This window comes from Bufo bufo, chromosome 9, assembly GCF_905171765.1.
Source record: "Bufo bufo chromosome 9, aBufBuf1.1, whole genome shotgun sequence".
NCBI classification, from domain to species: Eukaryota; Metazoa; Chordata; class Amphibia; order Anura; family Bufonidae; genus Bufo; species Bufo bufo.
In genome coordinates, this window is record NC_053397.1 from 205,197,148 (window position 1) to 205,217,536 (window position 20,389).

At 45.9% G+C, this 20,389-nt stretch overlaps 1 protein-coding gene across 1 annotated transcript in view; it reads left to right on the forward strand.

The window, feature by feature from the left end:
- COL24A1 (collagen type XXIV alpha 1 chain) overlaps window positions 1-20,389 on the forward strand; it is a 241,707-nt gene that overhangs the window by 32,994 nt on the left and 188,324 nt on the right. The window contains exons 2-3 of the mRNA XM_040407488.1: window positions 1,321-1,385; window positions 16,551-17,782. Of these exons, the coding sequence (XP_040263422.1) occupies window positions 1,321-1,385; window positions 16,551-17,782 (1,297 nt within the window). The remainder of the gene's footprint in view (window positions 1-1,320; window positions 1,386-16,550; window positions 17,783-20,389) is intronic.

The following is a 20,389-nucleotide window of genomic DNA, read 5'->3' on the forward strand; positions in this document are numbered from 1 at the left end:
ACTGTCCCTAGCGCCTGCTGACGTCTCTCCCTGCACTATGTACACTGGAAAATTGCATAATCCAAGATGGCTGAGGCTATTTATAGGGCTGTGACATGCATGCATGGCATTATGGGTGATCCCGCCTTCCCAGAGTTCCTTGCTCCATGTCCTCACAGCAGCCATTTTAGGAAAAAATGTGATTAGTTACCACGAAGCATGAGGAAATTCGGATTCGGTGCGAATCAAATTATTCCTGAAATTCGGATCGAATTCCACTTCATCACCTTCGAATCGCTCATCTCTAGTTGCTGCATCCAGACAGGGGGTGACTGAAGACAAGGTGGACATGTCTCTCTATGCCTTTTTATACATACTTGCCAACTTTCCCAAAACATCTGGGAGGCTCCCAGAAAAAGGGGAGATATCTTGGCCTCTCAGAAGAGCTAAAATATATCCTGCACAGCTCATGGAGGATAGAAGGCAGACCTCCATGGGCTCTAACTGCATGTGTTGCCAAGATGCTGCATCATTAGACACAGCACTTGGTGCTCATACATGCTGTAAAGGAGCGTGACACATGACAAAATATGGCAGGAGCTTCCAGGAAAGGGATGAGTCTAGATAAGAGACATGTTCATGCCGTGAAAAGATTCGGCTGTGTTCCCTCACTCATCTTCCACCTGCCAACTTCTAGTATATTTTTATGAGAGTTATGGAAAGACACAAAGAAGCTGGTGGCCACCTGACCGGGTGGGATGGGAGTTGGGGGAACTTCATTTTTTGAGATCCCAGAGATGGCATCAGCTCTTCAGCAAGTGTTGCAACCTTATCACAGCTTACCAAGCACAGCGCCGTCCATTGTATAGCGGTTGTGCTTGGTATTGCAGCCCGGGCCCATTCACTTGAATAGGACTAAGCTGTGCCTAGGCCATGTGACCGATGAACGTGACAAAACTGGATCATGAAGAGGCCATGCCGCTCACTAAAGCACCGCTGCCTCTTCAAACAGCTGATGAAGATGGGGTGCTCCTGGAAAACCCCTTTGAAAGTTTAAATTTCCCTACTAAATGATGTTTTATCAAAAATGATGTGCATTTGTTCTCTTTTCCAATAGACCTATAAAGTTTGTTTGACCAAAAAAAAGTACTGGCAACCAATCAGGTTACTTCTTCCATTTTCCAATCTGCCTATGAAAATTGAAAGCTGTCATCTGATTGGTTGCTAGGGGAGACTGCTCTGGGTCTTGGTGCTATGGTGGTTACCGTGTCAAAAATGGTGTTTAAAATGGTGTAAAAATAATTATTGTATTAATCTTTTTTCTTCTTTTCTTTGTTTCAGGATAAGTCTCCTGGTTGCAGTCGCAGTATGCACAGCTGTCAGTGCGGCAGAGGAACGAGCGCAAGGTGAGAGGAAATTCTGCATTTTAGTCCCAAATGTCCACTGCAGTGTGACACGGTAACGTGGAGGACACGGCCATGACCTAACCAGTTATGACCTTTGGAAAAATCTCTTCAGCTTGTGACATTTTGTGCCGCAGCAGAAAGGCTCCGATTGTGACTCTGCCGCCCGTGGGTGTTGTGGGGGATGGGAGCGACAAGGCCATCCTGGGAATTACATTGTATTTGAGTGTTATTAAACAAATGGAAAGAATAAGTAAAACAGCAGGATGTGATTATGCGCAGCATGACAATGGCCGGCGCCGCCTCCGTCACTCAGGATGGGGGGGCCATTTCATCATGTGGACATAAAATGAGCATCTTCTGGTTCTGCTGCTTTAATGCAAGAAATATTTCCAGAATAACGTCTCAAGCAGATGATTGCAGTGTCTGTCAGGAATCTTGGGATGATCGGGAAGGAGATGAGGGTTAATTGCACAGCAAACATATGGAAGAGGCATGGGAAATGACAGACAACAGGGAAAAGTGACACAGGGGCGTTAACATGAACGTGGCTGGTCATGATGGCTGCTGACATACCAGGGTTATATCCAGGGGCGTTACAAGGACCATAGCAAAACTGAGAATGGGGCCCCACGTCACCATGACCACCTTCACTAGATTGAATATGAGAAGCGCATGATTACGTTCGTTTTCTTAAAGGGGTTATCCTGGAAAAGATAATGATGGCTTATCCTCAGGATAGCCAAAGTGAAAAAATCCGCCAAAGAGATCCAGGCTAGGGGTCCCATAAGATATCCAAAGTGAAAAAATCCGCAGCACTCGCCAATGAAGTGAAAAAAATTCAGTTGATTTATTCAAGCAGAATAATCACAACGACGTTTCGACCAGGGCTGGTCTTTCTTAAGCAGTGTAAGACCAGCCCCGGTCGAAACTTCGCTGTGATTATTCTGCTTGAATAAATCAACAGAATTATTTTCACTTTATTGGCGAGTGCTGCGGTTTTTTTCACTTTGGATATCTTATGGGACCCCTAGCCTGGATCTCTACCTTTCAACAATCGGTACATTTACTCCCAGATTGGGATGGGTGGTGCTGTTCCTTCAATATTTTCTTATCCTCAGGATAGGTCATCATTATCCCATTGGTGGGGGTCCAAGTCCCGGCACTCCCGCCGATCAGCTATTTCAGGGAGCTGACGCACTCACCGGACCTCTGGGGAGCGATGAAGGCTCCCGACAGCTTTCCAATGACAGCGCCATGCATCGTATAGTGGCAGTGCTTGGTATTGCAGCCAGTCCCATTGACTTGAATGGGGCTGAGCTGCAACTAGGCAATGTGCAGTGAGGAGAAGAGGCCGCGGCACTCAAGGCCTCTTTTAAATAGCTGATTGGCGGGTATCCCGGGTGTCGCGCCCCCGCAGTTCTGATACTGATGAACTAACCTGAGGATAAACCATAAATATCTTTTCCTGGCTAACCCCTGTAATGCACACAGTGATGTCACAATGGTGGGACAACGTACACCATGAAGTTACAGCACAGACATAATGTTTCCTATGATGGCCCAGTACAACAATAAGGCTCTTGGTAATATCACGATAGTATGACAATACATATGGGGAGGTACAGAAGTGAATCAGTGATGTCACAGCGCAGAAATAATGCAAAAAGTAATGCACTCTTCCATCGTCTATATACATCACAAACTGCACATACAGTCCTGATCAAAAGTTTAAGACCACTTGAAAAATGGCAAAAAATCCTATTTAGCATGGCTGGATCTTAACAAGGTTCCAAGTAGAGCTTCAACATGAAACAAGAAGAAATGGGAGTGAGACAAAACATTTTTTGAGCATTCAATTTAATGAAAACAACGAATAAACTGAAACAGGCTGTTTTTCAGCTGATCAAAAGTTTAGGACCACACCTCCAAAAAAACTAAACCCCCCCAAAACAGAAATCCAACTTCCAAACATGAACTCAGTAATGAGTAGCTCCGCCGTTATTGTTTCGGCATGCTTGATGCAAGCGTTTCCATGAGGTGAGTGGGAACATTTCTCCAAGTGGTGAAGACGGCTGCACGAAGGCCATCTACTGTCTGAAACTGTTGTCCATTTTTGTACACCTCCCTTGCCATCCATCCCCAAAGGTTCTCAATTGGATTTAGATCAGGGGAACACGCAGGATGGGCCAAAAGAGTGATGTTATTATCCTGGAAGAAGTCCCTTGTCCTGCGGGCATTGTGTACTGTAGCGTTGTCCTGTTACCACACAGACGAGGGCCCTCAGTCATGAGGAATGCTCTCTGCAACATCTGGACATAGACAGCGGCCGCCTTGACGCCCCTGCACTTCCTGAAGCTCCATTGTTCCACTGAAGGAAAAAGCACCCCAGACCATTATGGCGCCCCCTCCACTGTGGCACGTAGAAAACATCTCAGGTGGGATCTGCTTGTCATGCCAGTAACGTTGGAAACCATCATGAGTAGGGTATTGTCCATTCCTCGTGGGCCTCTTACCAATCCCATCTTAAACCTCCCCCCTTTACCAGATACAAAAATAACAATAACTCACTGAGACCAGTTTTGGATTTAAATGGCCACAGCAGCCGTTTATTAATAAATACATAACATAAATAACATAACACCAGTTGTTTATTCCCTGACGAGGGAGGTCCTTGAAGCCCCAGAACTTGTTATCACAACTCACGAAACAGGCCCATCCATCTTGCCTCCAGCCGTAAAACACCAGCTCGGAGACCAACTGACGGACGCCTTTTTACACCAGCCAACCGTCCAACCATGGGAGTCCAGCCCCCACCATTGAGGCCCTCCCATTTTTCCGAAGTATCCGTACCACCAACTTCGAGGACCTCCCACCGCCAACGACTGCCACGACAATAAAGACATAAGCACATACAAGACACCGCACACAAAAAACAATCACCTCTTCCTCCTTAACACTCCTTCACAAAAACCGTCCCTTACCTTACCCCTATTCCACAAGGGCGGGAGGGTGGGAGTTTTCCACCTAAACTAACTGCTCTAAGATGGCGCCGGTTACCTCCCCCTCTTATAACCTAGCCTAACAGCCCACCCACTCTACTCTCCACCCACCATACTTTCAAACTCCTTAACCCCTACACTGCCGGCCCACTCAGTCCAAACCCTATCATGTCGGCCTCCCCTCAACTGCGTCCCCAGTACGGCCTCACTTGAGTAGGGTATTGTCCATTCCTCGTGGGCCTCTTACCAATCCCATCTTAAACCTCCCCCCTTTACCAGATACAAAAATAACAATAACTCACTGAGACCAGTTTTGGATTTAAATGGCCACAGCAGCCGTTTATTAATAAATACATAACATAAATAACATAACACCAGTTGTTTATTCCCTGACGAGGGAGGTCCTTGAAGCCCCAGAACTTGTTATCACAACTCACGAAACAGGCCCATCCATCTTGCCTCCAGCCGTAAAACACCAGCTCGGAGACCAACTGACGGACGCCTTTTTACACCAGCCAACCGTCCAACCATGGGAGTCCAGCCCCCACCATTGAGGCCCTCCCATTTTTCCGAAGTATCCGTACCACCAACTTCGAGGACCTCCCACCGCCAACGACGCGCAAACTGACAACCTCCCTCAGGCTTGCGCGTTCCTCCACGACCCCAGAGCCCTCTCAATCCCTCCTTGCAAACCAAGCGACCACAGATCAATCCCCACAGCATTTAAATGCACCCCATCCGCTCTCCAAAACGCTCCCACACCCGGCTCCAGCTCCATATGCCGCACTGCCACTGCCCCATTCCTTGCCATGAATTTTCCCAAAATCCTATTAACCTTAACTCTCGCCTTATTAAGACGGTCTACCGACCTAGCCCCACGCCACACACGGCGAGGCACTATGTCCGACCAAACTGTTACCATGGCCGGGAACAATGACCACAAACGCAACAAATCAAATTTTGCATCCCTTATCAATTCCCTAACCGGCTTACCCCCCAAGTCATTCCCCCCCACATGTAATACCAATACGTCCGGGGGGCCACCCAGCCGAGCATATCGGTGCACCTCCCTCATAACCCCCTCCCACAACATACCCCTTACCCCAATCCAACGAACAACTGCAACATCCCGATCAAACCCCAATTGCCGTCCGTCCGGACGAACGTCCGCCCTCAGCGCCCCCCAAAACACAAAGGAGTGTCCGAGTATCCAAACCAACGCGGGCCTATCACCTGGAAGATATAACAAAGAAAAAACACAAGACTCCGTCATTCATCGACCATCATTAATCCAACAAGCCAACCCTAACATAAGACCTAAACCTCGCTGATTCCCATCTCCCAATCTTCTTAATCACCTCATCACTCATCCCTGCTCTCGCCGCTTCAGTAGCCGCACCTATCCTAAACGAATGCCCAGTAAAATCCTCCGCTGCAATACCCAACTCACGCAGGCAGCGCTTAAACACCGCCACGAACTGATATCTCGACAGATATGACCCATCCTCATGCCTAAGCAATGGACCTGTTGTTGTCACACCCCCCACATCATACTCCCGCAAGCACTGCACAGGGCACATAGCACAGCCCGGGACCTCAAACAACCGGACATAACTTCCCTTACCTTCCCTATCCGTTTTAGACCTACGAATCCTGATGACAACCCTGTCACCCGCTAGCCCAACATCCTCCTTCAACAAACCTCCACCAACAGACCGAACACTACCACACACCAATTCCCCTAAACGGAATGCTCCAAAAAACGCTAAGGAAAAAGCAACCCTGAACAGCTTCACCTCCCAACCTGACTTACAACACACCTCCACCTGCCTACCCAATTTTGACAACAGATCAAAAGAGACTGGCCTCCTCCTGTCCTCCGCCCGCTTCCCACGCCTCCAACCTTTTAACACCTGCCTCACCAAAAAAGTCTTTGTCACATCCTGTAATCCCCTCAGCTTAAAACCAAAAGCAAGTCCAGCCGTCCATCTATTCATTTTTGCGACAGACCATCCCTGCTCTTTTACATGCCCCAAGAACAACAACAGAGGGGTCTCCCCCTCGTCCACTACCACCCCCAAATCCTCACACCATCTCTGCCAGTCATTCCACGCTTTCCCATAAGCCACCCACGTCCCAGCACTCATTGAGTCCTGCAGCAACCTTCCTATGGTACCTCCAACAGCTCCCACATGGAATCCGGGCACTCCAACCCCTCGCTGTCCGCTCCCGGCGCCAACTGCCGAAACCGCTCCCACTGTAGACGAGAAAGGGCATCAGCAATACCATTAGACACACCAGGGACATGAACAGCCACAATCCAAGCATTCAGTGATAAACAAACTAACACCAAATGCTGCAACAAACGAACTACAGGCGGCGACGACGCTGTCATGTTATTAATGGCCTGAACAACCCCCAAATTATCACAATGGAATCTAATCTTCTTATTCCTGAAACAATCCCCCCATAAAACCACCGCAAGCACAATTGGGAAAAGCTCTAATAACGCCAGATTCTTAACCCAACCCCGCTCCACCCAGGAACTAGGCCAACTCCCCGCACACCACTGCCCATGACAATATACCCCAAAACCTGAACCCCCAGCCGCGTCTGAAAACAAATCAAAATCGAAACTATCCACCGCCTCCCCCATAACCAACGTCCTTCCATTAAAGTGCAACAAAAATTCCGCCCAAACCGCCAAATCCCTTTTAAGTTCCTTACCCAACCTGACAAAATGATGCGGGGCCGTAACACCCGCCGTAGCCCCCGCCAGCCGTCGACAAAAAATTCTCCCCATAGGCATAATCCTGCATGCAAAATTGAGCTTGCCCAACAAAGATTGCAAATCCTTCAACCTAATCTTCGCTGCCCCCCGCGCCTTTTCCACCACCAGCCTCAGATCCCGTACCTTCTCCTCAGGCAAACGACACTCCATACTGTCCGTGTTAATCACGATACCCAGAAAACTCAACTCCGAAGTAGGACCCACAGTCTTCTCCTTTGCCAATGGTACCCCAAACCTCCCAAAAACCGACTCTACCGTGCTCAACAACACCGAACAAACCCTAGACCCCGCCGGTCCCAAACACAGAAAATCATCCAGGTAATGAATGATGGATGAACAACCCGAAACGTCTTTAACAACCCATTCCAAAAATGAACTGAACGCTTCAAAATATGCACAAGACACAGAACACCCCATCGGTAAGCATCTGTCCACAAAATACTTTCCATCCCAGTAGCACCCCAACAAATGCAAACTGTCTGGATTCACAGGCAGGAGCCGGAACGCCGCCTCGATGTCCGTCTTAGCTAACAACGCCCCCACCCCTAACTTCCGCACCCAACCTACCGCCGCGTCAAATGAAGTGTATGCCACCGAACAAAGTTCCGGATCAATACCCTCATTGACCGACGCACCCTTCGGGTATGACAAGTGATGAATGAGCCGAAACTTATTCGGCTCTTTCTTCGGTACAATCCCCAAAGGTGATATACGCAAACCAGCCAGCGGAAGCTCCGAATAAGGACCACCCATTCTCCCCAAAGCCACCTCCCTGGCCAACTTATCCGCCACCACCTCCGGGTGTTCCAATGCCGAGCGCAAATTCCTCTTCCTCATAACCACAGGCAACGGTGCCGATGGTATAGAAAACCCCTTAATAAAACCGTCCCTCAAAAATTCTGCCACCCCTCCTTTTGGATACCTACTTAAATAGGGCTCCATCCTTTCCACCCGCACCGGAGTCAGGCCCTTTTCCAGCCGCCTCCCCCCCTCTCTGTCTGTTACCTCTAAAACACCTGTTTGCCCCATGGGAACCTCCACACCCTGAACACTCGTGCTTAAATCTGCACTTTGACCCAAACTTACAATTCCCTTCGTTAAAGAGGAAACAGAGCCCTTTTGCGGAGGCAACCGAGAATGCCGACTGCCCAGATCCCCCCGCCTCACTCCGAAAGGACTGCCCTGCCCGTACCGGAGCCATCACCCTCATCCATAACCCAATATCCTTGTGATCCCACCTTATGCTGCTCCGAACCGCCATCCTCTGCCGAAATTGCTCGTCATACCGCAACCAGCCAGTCCCCCCGTATACCCGCCAAGCCTCCCCAATCGCATCCATGTAACAAAAGAGAGACGAGCAACACTCCGGCTTCCGTTCCCCAACCACGCTCGCCAAAATAGCAAAGGCCTGAAGCCAATTAGAAAAAGTCCGCGGGATCAGACGAAACCTCCGTTTTTCCTCCTCCTCCTTTTTTCCCTCATCTTTTTTAACCTTATCCAAATTAAACCTCTCCAAAGGGAGCAAGGAAAAAATTTCTACATATTCCCCCCTCCAAATCCTCTCACGCACCTCCTGCTTCAGATGCGCCCCCAATGGCCCCTCAAAACACACGTATACCTCGCCACGCGCCCCATCCTCCACTGCTTGCCTATCCGCCTCCCCCCCTACCTGGGTCTGCACTGACACCGAATCACACACTCTGCCAGGCGCTTCGCCAGCTGCCCTGCCACCCCCGGCCCCCATCCCCCACGCCTGCACCGGGGAAACACCAGCCGCCCCAAAACCTGACATCCACCCCGCCAAGCTCTGAAAAAAACTGCCCCAAACCTTTTCCCAGGTCCCCTTGTGACACACCCATCCCCCCCGGGCCACCCGCCCATGGATTAAGCGCCCCCCCAAACCCCTCACCTGGCTGCCGGGGGGCTGTGAACCCCGCAGCCGAAGGTCCTGCCTCCTGATGATCTTCTGGCACACTTTCATCCTCTTCTCTTCTTCCCAGGGACTCCTCGCTCGTCGCCGCAGACATCCCAGCCAGCCGGCTGGATGCGTCCTGATCCGACCTTCCTCTGTGGGCGGAGCCTCCGCCATGCTGTCCGTTCACCTCCTCCGGCCTGTGCCCAACCACCGGCTCCATGCGCACAGCCGAGATTAAGGCAGCCTCACTCCCTCGCCGAGCGGCCTCCCCTGGACTGGGGGCACCCGCCGAACCAGGTCCCGAACCCACGACTCGCGATGTTGAAGGCGGGGGAGGATTCCCACCGCCTGACGCTGGGCCCCGCCGTGCATTCTGATTCCTCCCGCTCCGGGCGGCACTGGCAACAGACACCCTGCCAGCCCCCCGTCGCGGAGGGTCCCCGGAGGGGCTCTGCACCCGGCGCCGGGCCCTGGGGGTCACCTCTGGACTAAGGCGCGCCGGCGGCCGTACCCGCCGCGGCCGTCTCGCCCGTGGCGGTGAGCTGACAGTACTCACCGCCGCCCCCTGGAGCAGGCCGGACACCTGCTCCTGCAGCCATTCGGGTCCCCGGGCCTCCGCCGCTGCCCGCAACTGCTGGATAATCTGCTCCACAGCCTGCATGATGTGAGTTTTCCACCTAAACTAACTGCTCTAAGATGGCGCCGGTTACCTCCCCCTCTTATAACCTAGCCTAACAGCCCACCCACTCTACTCTCCACCCACCATACTTTCAAACTCCTTAACCCCTACACTGCCGGCCCACTCAGTCCAAACCCTATCATGTCGGCCTCCCCTCAACTGCGTCCCCAGTACGGCCTCACTGGACCATCAAGGTTAAATTTTTTTCTCACCAGAGAATAAAACTTTCTTCCACCTTTGAATATCCTATGTTTGGTGCTCTCTTGCAAAGTCCAAACGAGCAGTTCTGTGGCGTTCAAGGAGACGAGGTCTTTGAAGACGTTTTTTGTTTTTGAAGCCCTTCAGTCTCAGATGCCGTCTTATGGTTATGGGGCTGTAGTCAGCACCAGTAAGGGCCTTAATTTGGGTCAAGGATCGTCCAGTGATTTGACTTTTTTTGTTCCATAACCCTCAGGATCATTTAAGAAATTCCAAATGACTGTCTTACTGCGTCCCACCTCAGCAGCGATGGCGCGCTGTGAGAGACCCTGCTTATGCAGTTCAACAACCCGACTACGTTCAAAAAGGGAGAGTTTTTGTTGCCTTTGCCATCACAACGTGTGACTACCTGACAGAAAATGACAATGAATCCACATCTTTGCACAGATTTGGCCTTTTAAAGGCAGGTGGTCCTAAAATTTGGTTTCAGCTGAAAAACAGCCTGTTTCAGTTTATTCGTTGTTTTCATTAAATTGAATGCTCAAAAAATGCTTTGTCTCACTCCCATTTCTTCTTGTTGCATGTTGAAGCTCTACTTGGAACCTTGTTAAGATTCAGCCATGCTAAATATGATTTTTGCCATTTTTCAAGTGGTCTTAAACTTTTGATCAGGACTGTATGTCTGACTGGAGGTGGGGTGGAGATGAGTGGAGATGGAGATGCCTTATTATTGGGGCACCATAGCAGCTGCTATGCCTGCTACCCTGGTAGTTACACCCATGATTATACCATTATTTTTATTTTATGCACTTATATAGCGCTGACATATTCCGCATCGCTTTACAGAGCATCAAGCTGTCCCCAATGGAGCTCGCAATCTAATTAAAGGGAGTTTCCAGGATTTTCATATTGATGGCCTATCCTCAGAATAGGTCATCAATATGAGATCATCATGGGTCTGACTCCTGGCACACCCACCAATCAGCAGGTCTCTCACCGGAGCTCTGTTGTGCGCTGTGGCCTCCTCACAGCTAACCAAGTGTTCAATCTATAGGGGCTGTGCTTGATATCACATCTCAGTCTCATTCACTTGAATGGGACTGATCTGCACCTAGGCCACGTGACCGATGAACGTGATGTCGCTGGCCTAGACAGAGGCCTAAGCGCCTGCCAGAGCGCCGTGGTCTCTTCAAACAGCTGATAGGCAGGTATGTCAGGAGATGGACCTCCACCGATCAGATATTGATGACCTATTCTGAGGATAGACCATCAGTATCAAAATCCTGGAGAACCTCTTTAAATTAGGATAGTAAAGGGAACACTATGGGGCACATTTATTAAGAATGGTGTTTTGCAATAAGCCTTATATCTGGTGGTGGATTGGCGAAGTTATGTAGAGGCACCGACCTCTACATAACTTCGGCATATCCAACTCTGATTCTAAATGTAAGACAACTTCTTAGCTGTTAGACCATTTCTACTCCTAAACCAGGCATAGAAAATGATCACTTTTTTAGACCTGGCATGAGCGGGCAGGGCATGCGACAGAATCTGCACCAGATACATGCTGCAAAACTGGCGTAGATCTGGTCATAAATGACTCCCTATGTTTTTCAGTTCCAAGGTGCAGCCATCTTTTGGGGAAAGTAGTCATATCGTAGAGCTCAATGAGAGGGCGGGGCAACCATTTTGGGTTTAGTCTTTTTGTGAATATATGTAACCTAAGGCCCCTTTCACATGGGCGAGTTTTCCGCGCGGGTGCAATGCGTGAGGTGAACGCATTGCACCCGCTCTGAATCCGGACCCATTCATTTCTATGGGTCTGTGCACATGAGCGGGGATTTTCACGCATCTCTTGTGCGTTGCGAGAAAATTGCAGCATGCTCTATATTTTTCACACAACGCAGGCCCCATAGAAGTTATTGGAGCTGCGTGAAAATTGCAAGTATCCGCAAGCAAGTGCCGATGCGGTGCGATTTTCACGCATGATTGCTAGGTGACGATTGGGATGGGGACCCGATCTTTATTATTTTCCCTTATAACGTGGTTATAAGGGAAAATAATAGCGTTCTTAATACAGAATGCTAAGTAAATTAGGGATGGAGGGGTTAAATATTTTTTTATTAAACTCACCTCATCCACTTGTTCGCGCAGCCCGGCTTCTCTTCTTTCTTCTACTTTGAGGACCTGGAATAAAAGGACCTTTGGTGACGTCACTGCGCTCATCACATGGTCCATCACATGATCCATCACCATGGTGATGGACCATGTGATGAGTGCAGTGACGTCACCAAAGGTCCTTTTCTCCTAGGTCCTCAAAGAAGAAAGAAGAGAAGCCGGGCTGCGCGTCTTTCTGTATTAAGAATGCTGTATTAAGCGCATTCTGTATTAATAATGCTATTATTTTCCCTTATAACAATGTTATAAGGGAAAATTAAAAAAAAATTTACACAACACCGATCCCAAACCCGAACTTCTGTGAAGAAGTTCGGGTCTGGGTACCAAACATGCCGATTTTTCTCACGCACGTGCAAAACGCATTAAAACGCTTTGCACTCGCGCTGAAAAATCACGCATTTTTCCGTGACGCACCCGCATCCTATCCGGCCCTCACACGCTACGCCTGTGTGAAAGAGGCCTAACTGAGGACTTTCCCAGTATTACAAGTGATGGAGTATCTCTAGGATATGCCATCTTTGTTCATCCAACCACTTAGAGCACCGTTAGAGGTGCTTTTTGACCTGCAGCACAGTCAAGGTTAATGTGGATGTAGCTGTGTTAGAGTATACAGTATGCCCTTGATGCGTATTACGCTCTTGTTTTTTCCAAGTGGATTTTCATGTGGAACATCCGCAGCATAATATTGTACCAGCAAAGTTAATTAGACTTTCCAAATCTCATGTACACTGTGTTAACATGCAGTGCAGAGTTAGAAATCGGCAGCATGTCAATTGTTTTTGAAGATTTTCAGGCCAGATTTGGGGCAAATCTGCGTCAAAATCCGCAAGTAACACGGGCGGATTGTGGAGCGGATTTGGTGTGGAAAATCCACATGGAAAATCTGCATAACTTACACTACCACGTGCATGTAGAATTAGGGTAAATTCAGACATGCAGATTTTGTGGTGGATTGTGCTGCAAATTCAGTGGATTTAACACTATGCATTGCAAAGGGTGAAGTCCACGGTCAAAGTCCACAGCTTTTCCACAAAAGAATGAGCATGCTAAGGATGGATCTATGGTACATGGTCTGAAACGATCACATTAAAGGAGTTCTCTCCCTTCAGCAAATGGCATTTATCATGTAGAGGAAGTTAATACAAGGCGCTTACTAATGTATTGTGATTGTCCATATTGCACCCTTTGCTGGCTGCATTCATTTTTCCATCACATTATACACTGCTCGTGTCCAGGGTTTACGACCACAAGGTGCTGGAACAGGAGCTGTTGCTCATGCATGCCTATACGCGCTCCCACAGGCCACCAGAGAGGGCATTGCTTTTTCCTATAGTGTGCAAGCAGGACCACCGCTGCTGGATTGCAGGGTGGTCGTAACCATGGAAACGAGCAGTGTATAATGTGATGGAAAAATGAATGAAGCCAGCAAAGGAGGCAATATGGACAATCACAATACATTAGTAAGTGCCTTGTATTAACTTTCGCTACATGATCAATGCCACTTACTGAAGTGAAAACACCCCTTTAATACTTTGGGTTAGGGTAAGAGAAACAATATCCAGTTTAATATGATTTATGAATACTATGCGGTTTGAAGGCTGCAGCAAAAATAGGGAGCCAGTCATATAACCGTAAACTGGATTGTAAAACGAAACACTCTCTGACCAAACCCAATTAATCAAGAGAATGAGGGGGCGCCAGAACGACTTTCAGTGGTTTAAAGCTATTTTTTTTTTTTTTTGCAGTTATTAAGTGCTTCTCTTGTTTATTAAGATTGACTCTAGTAATCCAGGATGTTTGAGAGTAAACAGGCTCAATGCTACTGTGCACACAAGCAATGGATACCAAACTTCATGCTTTTTTCCAGCTTTACCACTTGATTTCTTGTTATAAGAGTGCCCCAACCAGAACTAGGGTGGCTGGTGGCAGGTAGGTGCTGGTTGGTGTATGGGTTGCCAGAATAAATCCTGGAAACAATCCTGCAGGAGCAATCAGAAAATGCCCTGAATAAAATAGGTACCACTGGTCATCATCAGCTCTTTAGTGTAAGGACCCTACCAGACAACTCCCTGTATCTTGGTATCCTGGACACCTATGACTGTAATATTGAGGAGAGTAGACTGTAACATGCAGAGAAGATGAGGGCTGCATAGCACAAATCAGCATGGTCCCCCCATTACGATTCCAGATTTTGCCACCCATGACAGAGAAACATGGTGTGTGTTTGTCACTTCACCCACTTTCCAAGACCTTTGGGTCAATTCCCCACAGATTGCTCGATAACCGTATAGTTCCTGCCAAGCCTCACGACATCCAGTAGCAAAGGGAAGATTCCAACAAGGGCTGAGCCCTCACTTTCCAAAGGTACCATGACAGCCAACTAATTGACCTTGACAGTTTGGATATTGGGGCTCATTCAAGACCTTATTAGAATAACATACAACTTAGGCATGTTCTAGGCATTCAAATGGAGCGTAAAGGGGACGACCATGACTATGGAGTGCGCCATCCCACCTGTTCCTCATAAAGAATGTACTGCAACATCCTGACCACAGCTAAGACCTCTCAGTCCTGTACACTACAACTAGACACATGGCGCATTTTTGGAGGTTAAGATAACCCTGTATGAGGAAGGCTGCACTGAGGTCCGCTGCTTCCGTCATCATCCAGGCTGAGCTTCAGTATCTTCTAGTTTTGTGCTCCTCAGACAGAAATATTTACATCATTTGGCCGTTGAAAAAAGGAACCACGATGTAAGAGGTAAACATCCTGTGCGTGATGTATTAAACCTCCATCAATTATTGATAACACGAGGACTGATGTCTCCTTTTATAAACAGGTCATTTTCTGCTGGATAAATTATTTAATAGCAGCCAGGGATATTGTAGACCTGGACATTGGATTAGTCCATGGTATGCTGGCTATGCTAACTGTTTATTGCCATGGGAATTCCTAAATCTGATGCAGTGTGCAAATTTCCTATTACAGAAAAACACTCTTCCAGATATCTACATTTTCAGTTAACCCTTTTTTTTTTATATTTATGCAATTTTGTATTTAATTCTATGATGACCACCCCAAGGTGCTAACAAGTTTAGAACAGTTTCTAGAGGGAAATCGCAAGCAACAACAGTTTTTGTTTTTTTAGGGGTAAGTAGTCAAGTGCAGATGTGGCATCGTGTTTTCAGGAACCTATCTAGCACTATAGCCGTATTACCAGCAGGTACCTGTCCATTCAGACATGGTCCTACTGTCTGCAGAGTTTGGTTCTTTTAAACAGCATGGTCCTTTTTGAAACTGTACATTTATAATGTCAGGAGATCCCAAATGTTGGAAGACGTCTAGGTAAGTGGCTGATTAGGTTTCTTTCCTTACACTCGCTCAAGGACTGGTTTCTAAATGGTCACAAAATCCTAAGACCCCAAAATTCAGTGTGTATGTATGTTATAGAAAGCCAAGAATGTGGGTTAATTCTCTCATTTGCCTTAATTGTTCTAAATGAATACATGTAGCCGAGAGATTTGTATGGTTTCTCATTTCCTTGAGTAATTACTGGTAAGTTTCCAAGTAGACTGATGGAATTAGGCCTACACCACACTTGGCAATCAAGAAAACAGACAAACTGTCTTCTTTCAATAAAACCACAATATGTCACTTTGAAGATTATTCCAACGTGATTGTGTTTGTAACGTTACATGCTCATAGATCAGAAATAAAGAAGGAATAGGTCATGTTGTCAGGCAATATTGTATGTGTTTTCTACTTCAACTAGTAAAATCCAGTACATATGATTAAGGTGGTGAATTATGCTATTACAATCTAAGGCCTCTTTCACACGTCCATATCAGTGATGACGTCCATGGCAAAGTGTTTTTCATTTGTGAAGATGGCTGTGGAGGGTTTGTTATTGGTCCAAAGAACTGTCTTCTTCATTCAATAAAACCACAATATGTCACTTTGAAGATTATTTAACGGCGCTTGTTTGTAATGTTACATGCTCATAGATCAGAAATAAAGACCACCCGTAGGTGGCCCGGCATGGACTGAAAATTCGAAAACATTTAAAACCCTTAGAATGTATTTTAGGTATCTTGGTCATAATTTCTATCCTTCATGATCGCATGACAGTGCACCTACCAACTTAACCATGCATAGGCAAGTTGCAAAAGTGGATGGGGTTTGGTTTATTTTCTCATGCAGTAGTAGGAGCCTCTAGTTGTAACAATGGAAACCATACAGTGTATGGAAACCATACAGTGCAAAGTTTTAAAACTTCTCAGCTGAGGGTACACATTTTTGTATGGACATAAGTCTAGGATTGTCTTCAACTCTACAGAAAGAGTTTTTTGTTTCACCTTTTAGTAGAAAAAGTTTGAAAATATAATTTCTTTCTTTTTTTTTGCAGGCATACACGCTTCTCATTGGTTAGGTCGTGGAGAGAAGCAGCCACTACTATTGTCATCAGTGACTGGCAAACCATGGACAGCTACTGCAGAAGACCACAGGGTGGAGTTAGCAGAACCAGGAGTAGTTCTGACCAGAGACACAATCATCGAATATCCACTAGGAAGTAACATTCTCTCTAAATTGGGACTTCCATTTTACTTGTTGATCAGTCTACGATCAGACGAAACCAACAATGCTTTCCTCTTCAGTATTAGAAATAAAAATAGGATATTTTTTGGTGTACAGTTGCTGCCGAGAAAGGTAGTCGTGCACACAGTGGGCAAAAAGTCTGTGTCCTTCGATTACACAGTGCAGGATGGACAGTGGCACAGCTTTGCTATTGGTGTTGGACACAAGTCCATTTCTTTGTTTGCAGAATGTGGAAAGAAATACTTTAACAAAGCAGCTGTATTTGACATACAGACACTTGCTCCCGGTAGTATATTTACTTTGGGGAGAATGACTTTTCATTCTGTTCAATTTGAAGGAGTAATATGTCAACTGGAGATTATTCCTTCAGCAGAAGCCTCTGCAAATTACTGCCTCTATGTGCGGAAGCATTGTCTTCACGCTGACACTTTCCGATCTCAACCTGGAGACTCTAGTATGGAACAACGTCTTCATCCATCTAGACAACTAGAGACTAATAAAAATGTAGAGGACAGTATCCAATCACAGTCTATATTAGACATAGCCCAAGAACCAGTTTTATCAGCTTCTAAAACTTCATTAGCTCAGTTGTCCCCAAAATCCCAAAATAGTAGTTTTGCCCAGAATGAAACATCTCATGTTGAGGTTACTCCGCTTCCTGAAACAAGTATCCAGCCACCAAACCATGATACCTTGGTTCATGAAAAGATATGGTCAAAGAACAACACCTCTAAGAAACAATATATGAAAAGGCAAAAGGATGGAAAGGTGGGTATTCATCAGATCTTCAACAGGACGCTGTATCAGGCCAGTAGTGACGCATATAGCCAGCTTGACCTTTGGGATGATCCTGATGAGAATGGTAACTATGGAACAGAGAATGACTATGGAACGGGGAATGATTACAGAACAGAAAATAACTACGGAACAGAAAACCTCTATGAAGTCGACATGGAGAACTACAATTATGACTACGAGGAGATGAACACTCTTTTTGAAATGGATGATTTGCTTGGGGATAAAGGAGATCCTGGACCTCCAGTAAGTTGACTATTTCTTTTGTATGTATGTATGTGTGTGTGTGACTTGTGAAAAGTGAGTTGGAACACTTGATGAGCTTGCAACATGACTCACTGTAGTTCCTTGGCTAAGCAAAAAGATAGTAATTTCAGTGGAACGTTATTTCAGATGTCTTCCATCTTCTTACAGATGGAGCCAAATATTTCAAACTGTAATGAAGCATTTTTCATTCTAAGTTTATGGAGCTCAAATTTCAGACAGAATATGGTTTCACACATTTCCCTGTTGGTTTTGATATTGGGCAATATGTGACAGTCTAAGAATTTTATAATTCTGTTTGAGTCATGAGTGGGGCATTGTACAGGTCCCTTAAACGAAACTCTGTTTAGTCTGTTCATTACTAGAAGCTTTAGGAATGGGTCATGTTGTCAGGCAATCTTGTATGTGTTTTCTACTTCGACTAGTAAAATCCAATACATATGATTAATGTGGTGAATTATGCTATTACAATCTAATGGCTCTTTCACGCGTCCCTATCAGTGATGACGTCCATGGCAAGGCAGTCAGTGTTTCATCTGTGAAGTTGGCTGTGATGGGTTTGTTATTGGTCCCGATGTCCATTATTTGCCCTCTGTATGTCATCTGTGTTCCACGTAAAGTACTAGGCTGAAAAGGGATTTCCAGTGTATCTCCTACCAATGGTCAAAGTGAAAACCACTGACAGAACATGGATTCCATCCCACCCCCTTTCATATTAGGTACTTCTGAGTTTATAGAGTGGTCCACTGTACCAGATCTTAATCTTTATGCCAGACTGGTTACAAAGAGAATCTTTTTCTCAGTAAATGACCTGTCATGTTCTGTCAGAAAACCTATTGACTTAAATTGGCAGAGTGTAATACTTCATTTGACCTATGGTGGTGCTGCAGGGAAATCGAACACTTACTGCCAGGTTTGTCCTCAGATTCCTGGAGGTCCCAGAAGATGGACTCTTTCTTTGTTGTTATTTTTTGTGTCAATGGATGCTTCTAACAAGTTGAGATTGTCCAAAGTGGAGAATCCCTTTAACGAACATGTACAGTATCTATGTTGCATGCAACTGTAAGGATATCACTGGTATTGTTAATTGTTGTCAAATGAATAGTGTTGACTGTCTTGAACAGAAATGTAAAATTGTATCTTCTATGATATACTGTACAGGCTGTGTTGATTATGGGCTTTTTAGTTCTAAAACGTCATTGTAGTTGTTGTTCATACCTGTCAGTCAAATCCCTGATTTAAAGGAGTCTTACCATCTGAAGTGTTATGGCAGCAGGAAGAAGAGACAGTGGAAGTGTTCCCCTCATAACTAGGAGTTTGCTGTACAGTATTTTTTTTATTTAAATAAGGTTATGAATGTGTGTTTCAAGTTCGGCGTACAAGGTTCGGATTATCTAAGAATTCCGTTAAGGTTTCTGCTACCACAGACCATAAGTTATAGTCAGTGGTAGCCTCCATAACAGAATTCTTAGATAACCCAAACCTGAAGCTTGCACGCCGAACTTGAAACACAAGTTTGCTCATCCCTAGTAATGAAGCTAAGGCTCTAGCAAGAACTTAAAAGAATGATCTGGAAGTTAACCCATCCTTACGACATAAACCTAATATAATTTTGAGTACGTTCTCCAAATAGCTTAACTGTTCTCGAATGACATCAATTCTCCCTGTTCATACTCATCCCGGGCTACATTAAAAATTCCCTTGATGTCTTGTCTGCACTGATCTTAAATGGTCAGCAACCTTTCAACAAAATTTGCATAAACCAATATTGAATAGAAGAAACTTTGTAATATATCTTATTAGAGAAAATGTCTCTTGCTCCCTTTTATTAGCTGATTTCTCCTATTCTAGTAACATAGTTTATAAGCCTGAAAAAAAGACATCTGTCCATCCAGTTCAGCCTGTAATCCTGCAAATTGATCCAGAGGAAGGCAAAAAAAACTCCTTTCTCTGTAGACTTCTATGGGCGGCATATGCTTGTGTCTCTCTGCACCTCTTCCCTTCTCCCCCTTTATAACCTTCAATGGGCAGCATGTAATCTGATCCTTAAGTGAGCTGACAGTCTGTCTCATCTCTCAATGGGTTTAGCAAAGAATGTTAGTCTAGGAGGAGGAGAAAGAGTCTTTTGATAAGATATATTACAAAGTTATGCAAAGTTTATTGAAAGGTTAGGGTTGATTTAAACATCTTTGCTGCCCCCTGTTGGTTCATTCTCTGTCCAACACACTGCTGACGTATCTGGAGTCAGTCACATTCTGAACGTGACTTTAAATGAGATGATAAGTGGACATGTAATGAAAAGCAAGCTAAATAAAGTATACGAGGAAAGCTATTTGCCATGTCAGATTCTGTTATTAAAGTTAATTATCTATTTGTTTTTATTAAGCCATATTTTAATATTTTATAGAATTTATAATGTATTGTGTGCAATAATCTCCCAGAAGCAGCGCCACACTTGTCTACAGGCTGTGGGGCTGCAATACCAGATGCAACCCATGGACGACAGTGGTGCTGTTCCTGGAAAACAAGCAGTCTCTTTAATCACACAGTGTACAATCCCTTTAAAGACATTAAAGGGGTTTTCTCACT